Source organism: Capra hircus (genome assembly GCF_001704415.2).
Source record: "Capra hircus breed San Clemente chromosome X unlocalized genomic scaffold, ASM170441v1, whole genome shotgun sequence".
Taxonomy (NCBI): Eukaryota; Metazoa; Chordata; class Mammalia; order Artiodactyla; family Bovidae; genus Capra; species Capra hircus.
Window position 1 is genome coordinate 19,246,445 of NW_017189516.1, and position 7,584 is coordinate 19,254,028.

Below are 7,584 nucleotides of genomic sequence, written 5' to 3' on the forward strand. Positions count from 1 at the left end.
AATTTGGGGTTGGTCTATTATAACAGCTGCTGCTGCTGCTGCTAAGTCGCTTCAGTCGTGTCCGACTCTGTGCAACCCCAGAGACGGCAGCCCACCAGGCTCCCCCGTCCCTGGGATTCTCCAGGCAAGAACACTGGAGTGGGTTGCCATTTCCTTCTCCAATTATAACAGCTAGCATTACCCTAATACAGATGGCTACACTGATTAAAAGAGAGAGAGCAAGCTTTAACCAAAAGAGAAAAGTCTCCTAACATATATATATGCCCTTCTAAGTGGAACAGAGGCAGTTTTTCAAAAGACATGTGAACCTGAAAATCAAACCAAAACACTGAAATGAACAGGAAGTTACAGATTCTCAAGTCATGTGAGCCTAACCATTTCATGAAACCTACTGTTAGAGTTTCACAGTGTCACAGAGAGTTTAATGAGAGTAACAGATGGTTTATCCTCACATGGCAGAATAGTGAGAGAATCTGGTCTCCTCTTATAAGGGCACCGATCCCATCATGGAAACTCCACCTTCATGACCCCTTCTAAATCTAATTTACTCCCAAAGACCCCACCTCCAAAGACCATCACACTGGGGAATGGGACTTGAACATATGAATTTTTGAGAGAACACAATTCAGTCACTTATCCTGCCTTTCTGCTTCCCCTGACATAGACAGACTTTTGGAAGAAGCCAGGACAATTGTCTTACAGATTGTCCCATATTTTGGATATGTCTGTTTTCACACGGTATTTTATAACTTATTTCCCTATCCCCTATATTTCCTATCAACTGGAAGATGCCCCTAAAACCTCCATTAGATTCAGATGAAGCATTTGAAGGATGAATACCACACAGGTAAAGCTGTCTGCTTCCTCTTGTAACACAACAGGAGGCACATAATATTGGACAGTTCCATGAGGACCAAGGATAAATTTGATGACCTGGTTATAAGATGCTGACTGCCAGACCTCTCTACTGTAAAGGCACCTTCTTTCCTTTGTGATAGATAAGTAATCTGTGGTGTAATATTCAACACCATGCAAGTACCATGTTCCCCCACAACCTCTCACCTATGGCTCTGGAATTCATTGAAAATCCTTGTCAAAGTTAATTGTCTTTGGGGGTTGTGAAATGGTGATTTCTAATTACATCACTCCAAAAAGGCTCTAAGAAATGTTTTCAGGAAATGTCATTTTTCTAACTTTAAGATACATTTTACTTCCATTTATAACTTTTAAGTAACAAATGCTACCTAACCACATAACTGATCTGTTTCTAATGCATTTTTTGCTATAAAAAGTTGTTTGCTTAATTTTTAAAAGTTTCAATTGTAGAAGTAATGGTCAGTGTTATAGAAAGTTCAGGCCATTCAGAAGAGTATAAAAGGAAAAGTAACATCTCCCTTTCCTCCCTCCCAACAACTGATCCCACTATCAAAGTTTGTGCCTCTTTCCAGAGATGCATACATGTCATATGTAAACGTATATATATCATGTTTATGTATTTATATCACAGGACTTTAAAAAAATAAATGAAATGCTATACATACTGCTTTGTGCCTTGTTTTTTCCACAACATTAAGTGAGCTGCCTTAAAAGGACATCTCAAAACACCTTTTTCCCAACTGCACAGTGTTCCTTAGTGAGAATGTGCTGTAGTTTAACCAGTTCCTTCTTAATGAGTATTGCAACTTGTTCCTGCTGCAATGAATATTGTCATCTATATAGTGTAACACGCTAATGTGATTATTTCTGAAAAATAAAGCCCAAGAATGGAGACTACTGGATAAAAGAGTAGAACAGCTACCTTATAAATTCTTTTCTAAGTATTAACAAATGGCCCACAAAAAATTACAATGTATATCTATGGCTGCTTCATGTTGATATTTGACAGAAAACAACAAATTCTGCAAAGCAATTATTCTTCAATTTAAAAATAAATAAATTTTTTAAAAAAGGAAATGACAATTCTCATCACTCCCACTAACTGTATCTTACTGCCTTTTAAAATTACAGCAGGACTCTACCCAAGTAGCAATGCTGGCCAAAGAACCACAAGTCTAAATTGAAAATGAGAACTAATATTTACCAAGTAAGTAGGAGAAGGCAATGGCAACCCACTCCAGTACTCTTGCCTGGAAAATCCCAAGGGCAGAAGAGCCTGGTAGGCTGCAGTCCATGGGGTCGTAAAGAGTTAGACACGACTGAGCAACTTCACTTTCCCTTTTCACTTTCATGCATTGGAAAAGGAAATGGCAACCCACTCCAGTGTTCTTGCCTGGAGAATCCCAGGGACAGTGGAGCCTGGTGGGCTGCCATCTATGGAGTCGCACAGAGTTGGACACGACTGAAGCAACTTAGCAGCAGCAACAGCAACAGCAACAGCAGCAACAGCAGCAGCAGCAGCAGCAGCAGCAGCAGCAGCAGCAGCAGCAGCAGCAGACACACCACACTTGACCTTTACAATACCACAATAACAAAAATTCTGTGAAGTGAGTGACACTGTCTCCATTTTTGAAAAAAGGAAACAAAGGTTCAGAGAGCTTGCCCAGTGTTACACAGCTTTACAAGTAAGAGGGCCAGCATTTGAACCCAGGGCATCCGGTACCAAACTGAGACTATACAGAGCTTCCCAATTAACCAGGAAGACTGTGGTTCTGAAATGTTTGTTCACAGGCTCAAATGTTACTTTCACACTACTGCAAAAAGCCATAATTTCCCCTTTCAGACTTTGCCTATGAACCCTCCCTCAGCCTGTGCTTAGCAATCCAGCACCAGCAAAACAACAATGAGGCCACAGTCCATGGAACCTGGAAGGTTCTGAACAACACATACTTGAAAAGTTGATAGGTGTGGAGGAGGGGCAAGCAAGAAGCAGGTGGTAGGCTAGCATGACAAAGTTAGATATTTTGGACCCATATCAGCTGTCACAAAAACATTATGGGGAAAGTGGAACTACTATACACACAAGAGAGAACCACAATTAACTGACACAGTCTGTTTATGCCACCTTTTCCTCCTCAAACACTTGCTATTTCTGCTGCACAAACACGAGGGGCTTGGTAACTTTAGGATGGCACTTAATCACGTACAGAGCCAGACAGCCGGAAGCTCCCTGCACTGACAAAACAGGTTAGACTGATGCCAGGCGAGCGCCTTATCCGCTGCCCTGCAGCCCTCATCACAGGGTCTGGCAGGGGGTGGGGGGAGGGGGGTGCGGCTGCCTTCAAGGTCCCTGGAGAGTCTATGGTCACCTTCCCTGGTAGCTGCCTGGACCAGTGGTCAGGGAGGAGGAGTGCTTCTAACTGTCCCTTGGTGGGTGGTGGAATTCCTTTCCATTTAAGTGCTAAGTATTCACAGTGTGTCTCTTACAGTCCTTAGGTCCTTTGGGATCTGTCTGTGCACACCACTCCTAAAGTACATCAACTCTTCTTTGGAGTCAATGAGATAAAAGGAGAAAGGAAAAAGAGGGAAAACCTCCCCCCTTTCCCAGTTATGTCTCCATTCCAGACCCAGGGCTCCAAAAGTTCCACGGGTACAGCCAACAGCTGAAAAGTCACAGAAAATTAATAGCAATTTGATTTAAATAGGGAGTAGTGGGCATCAAACTGGATGATTTGAGGAGTATCTTAAAATGCCACAAGAATGCCACAGAATGGAAGCATGGACATGCTATTAGGTGATTCCACTTCCAAAATTCAAAAAAAAAAAAAAAAGCACAAAAGTATATAAAGTGATGTCTTCCCTCCCACCCCTACGGTCCACCTACCTTTTTCCTTCCCTACAAGGAAACCAATGGTGTTAGGCTACTGCATATCCTCCTAGAGATGTTTTATGACTATACCAGCAAATACACATATTATCACAATTTATTTTAATATATTACTATATATTAATATATTGTTTATATATATATACCATGATTTATTTTAAATATTAAAGCCTTTCCTCTCAAAGTACCACTTAAGTATTTTTTAAAGTGCCAGGAATTAGATTTTTTTCATTTCAAGGTAAAAGTTTTGAAATTCACAGTTGAACTCTTTCACTCATGAAAACCTACCAACATTTAAAAGTTTAATTGGTTATCTCCATAAATTAACTTGGGCACCCAGTACACAGCAGATACTTAACAAATGTTTCCTTAGATCATTTTGCCCTTTATTACTCAGAGGACACTCACTTCCTCTACTGATATCAAGAAATGAAATCTGATGTCTTTCTACTGAGAAAGAGAAGTCCTGAAATCTGCACTGCATTCACTTAAGTATTCAAAGATTTTCATATTGAATTTTTTAAAATCAGAATTCCTATCCATTAAGTATATGTGTGTGTGTGTATATATATATATTTAGTTAGCTAATCAAATGACATCAGAATTCAGATTTGGGGCTGGGAGGGGGGCAGAACTTAAAACAGAAGACTAAATATCTCTTAGAAAAAAAGAAATATTTTCTCTCAGTTATAGGCAATCCACATCAAAATATTAATATTTGGCAGAACCTAGGACATCACATATTGACAAACAAATTTCTTACTGCATTTCAAAGTAACACTAAAAGCCAAAGACAGAAGAAAATTACAGTGAATGCTATGAGAGGATGTTGCCTTTTCTGAACATCATCAATTAAACCAGATTTCCGTAACACAAAGTGAAACAGTACACTGGTAGCACAATCCCAATGACTAAGAGATTGAGATGAGTTTAAAAAGTACATATCCACAAAGGAAAATTCTACTGCTGTTTTCAAGCCTTAAGATAAAGGCAACTGAGCTCCTAAGAACATGGAGTACTCCTCAGAAAATATATTTTTAAATCTCATTTTCCATGCACTTGGAGCATGTATTTATGAGCCCGTCCAATCTACCTTCTAAAAGTATTCACACTGTACTTTAATGAATTGGATCTAGGAGCTATAAAATAAAAATATTTTTATGGCTAAAGGCAATGCTCATTTGCTCAGAGTCAACCGCCTGAAATGACATGTTTCAACTCCCCACTCTGCTATCAGCTCAGGAAACCTTCGAGCTTACCTGCTTTAGCCTGGGCATCAGTCATTTGTCACAGATTGACACAAACCACAAACCTCAAGAATGGCCAGGTTTTTTGTTCACATCTGTAATTTGCAATAACCAAACTCAGTTTTAGACCTAGTCCTGCTTCAATTCAAGACCTGTTTAGGCCAGGTCTCTTTAGAACCTAGAGGGCTCCCGGAGAGCACTTCATAACCTTGGTGACCATGAGCCAGGGCTGTCAACAATCAAGCACCATGAATAAGTAAGGCCCAGGGCCAAGGGTAACTGTCACATTAAAGATTAACGTTTTCACTTTCCATTCTCTATCACAGAATCCTGAATGGAAATTGAGTGGAGAGATCCCTCCAGTATAACTGATGAAGTCAAATGTTTCCTACTGGGAACAGTCATTAAGTGGACTCATCTATTTCACATGAAGATGCCAACCTGGGCCTTAACTCTATTGAATTAAATTCAAAAGGAGAATACTTGGTTCCAATCTGAAGTCATGTCATGGAGGGCAGGTGTGAGGGTGGAGGGGGTGGCATGGCAGGGGAAGAGGGATGATTCAGATTGCGGCTGACATCCATGCAGTGACGCCAAGATTTGTGCTGACCCTTGTGCATGTAATACACCATGTGCCATTAAACTCAGAAAAGGATGATGGCATAGTCCATCTTTCACAACAAAAGAAGGCTGACTCCAGAATTAAAACCACTACTTTTCCTCTGCATACACCCTTAAACGTATCTTCAAAGCAGCGTCCTTGTTACAAACGGAGGAATGCAAAAGCTCCTCTTCTCTTAAAGAAAGCAAGTGGGTATAACTTCCCACTTGGACACAAGGGTGGGAGGCGTGCCCATCTTCCCTACTGGGCCCGCCATGGCAGTACATCACCGTAGGTCTTGGACCACTCTCACCTTTCACAGTGCTTCAAGCTCCGACTTCATTCACAAGACATCCGGGAACACAGATGTCAGAACTGGGCGCCCACCCAGGCTGACCATTGATGTGGCATCCACCAAGCCCCATCAGTCCTTACCCAAGTCGAGGAAACCTCAGCCCTTACCCACCCTCACGGTGGCCTGCCTCCTGGGGCGGAGCGATCCCTAGGAGGTCACCCCCTCCTGCCCCGCCACACACATCCTGTGGAGCTGAACTGGGGCTGGGGGCGGGGGCGCGAGGGGTGGGGTGCGAAGCTGAAACAGAACCGATTGGACTGAACCAGACCACCCCGGTGCCTTTCATTTTCCCGGTTCCCCTGGAAGAAACGTCGAAATGAGGTGGAATTCATTTTCATGGTAATAGGGAGCCCGAAAATGCAGACAGTTGACCTTGGGAGCCGAGACTGTCTCAGCGGGAAACGGAAAAGAAACGAAACACGTCGGCAAGTGAAGGGGGAGCACAAGGCGGCGCGGGGCGGGGAAGGGGTGGGGAGAAGCACAGCAGCACGGGTGCCCGAGGGGAGTAGGGGACGGTGGGCGAGGGTGCGGGGTGTGCTCACCGTAGATCATGGCCAGCCCGGTCTCGTGCAGGAAGCGAACCCGGCGGTGCTTGAAAAGCCAGATGGTGAGGATGGTGAGCGTGAGCAGCAGGATGAAGGTGAGCAGGCTCACGCTGTCCTGCCGGTGGCTCTCCTCTGCCTCCTTCTCCGTGGCGAGCTCCTCCATGGCGCTGCTGTCCTCAGCCGCCGCCCCAGAGGAGGAGGCCGCGGCCGCCCCGCGCAGCCCCCGACCCAGCAGCAGCGGGAGCAGCGGCATCAGCAGCAGCCGCGTTGGCAGCGCCCGGGCCGCCCGCCCCGGGCCGAGGCGCGCCGCGTCACCAGGCTCCATGGCCCCAGCGCCGCCCGCGCCTCCTGCACGCTGGGACCGGCAGCCCGCACCGTCGGTAGCTTCCCCTGGCGCCACCGACCTGCCCGAGTAGCCGCGGCCGCTGCAGCTCCTCCTCCAGCTCGCGCCGGGCAGGGACCGGGGACGCGCCGGGAGTCGCGCTGGGGGAGGGGCGCACGCAGTGCGCAGGATCCCCAAGCACCGCCCCCCGCCCGCGTACCTGTCCGGCCCCCCGCCGCGCCGCGTCCCGCCCCCCCCCCCAACCCGGTCCAGCCTCCCTTCCCACCTCCAGCGAGGTCGCCTGTCGCCCTCTAGCCCCCGGGCCGAGCCGCGGGCCCGTCTCCTCACTGCGCTCCTCCCTCGGTCCCGGCGTACCTGGCCAGGCCATCTGGGCTCGCGGGGCCGCTTTCTGGGCACTCGCCGCCGCGCTTCGTAAATGGGACGCCAGAGGTCGCCCGTGCCTGGCAAGAGCATCTTCTTGGATGTGCGGTCTCGATTCCTGTGTCTGGGACCACATGAAATGTTTGATCCCCGGCCAGTGTGTAGCCGCTCTGGGCGCAGTAAAAGCGGCGGTTCTGGAGGAGCCCAGGAACCTTTGAAGTCACGGTACCCCCGTACACCTCTCTTCCCGCATCTCTCAGAGTGACTTCCAGCATTCCGGGCTTCCCAGAATCCGTCAGGCTTCATTCAAACAAACCTCTACTTTAGCCTGACCCAAAGTGAGAACCAATAAGGGATTAAAATGAGGGAG

At 46.3% G+C, this 7,584-nt stretch overlaps 1 protein-coding gene across 2 annotated transcripts in view; it reads right to left on the minus strand.

Annotated features, from left to right (window-relative positions):
- The window catches only part of SLC9A7 (solute carrier family 9 member A7), a 171,762-nt gene extending 164,792 nt beyond the window's left edge, over positions 1-6,970 (minus strand). For both annotated transcript variants that reach the window (XM_018043844.1, XM_018043843.1), the window contains exon 1: positions 6,509-6,970. In XM_018043844.1, coding sequence (XP_017899333.1) covers positions 6,509-6,836 — 328 coding nt within the window. In that variant the 5' untranslated portion in view covers positions 6,837-6,970. The remainder of the gene's footprint in view (positions 1-6,508) is intronic.
- Positions 6,971-7,584: the final 614 nt, after the last annotated feature.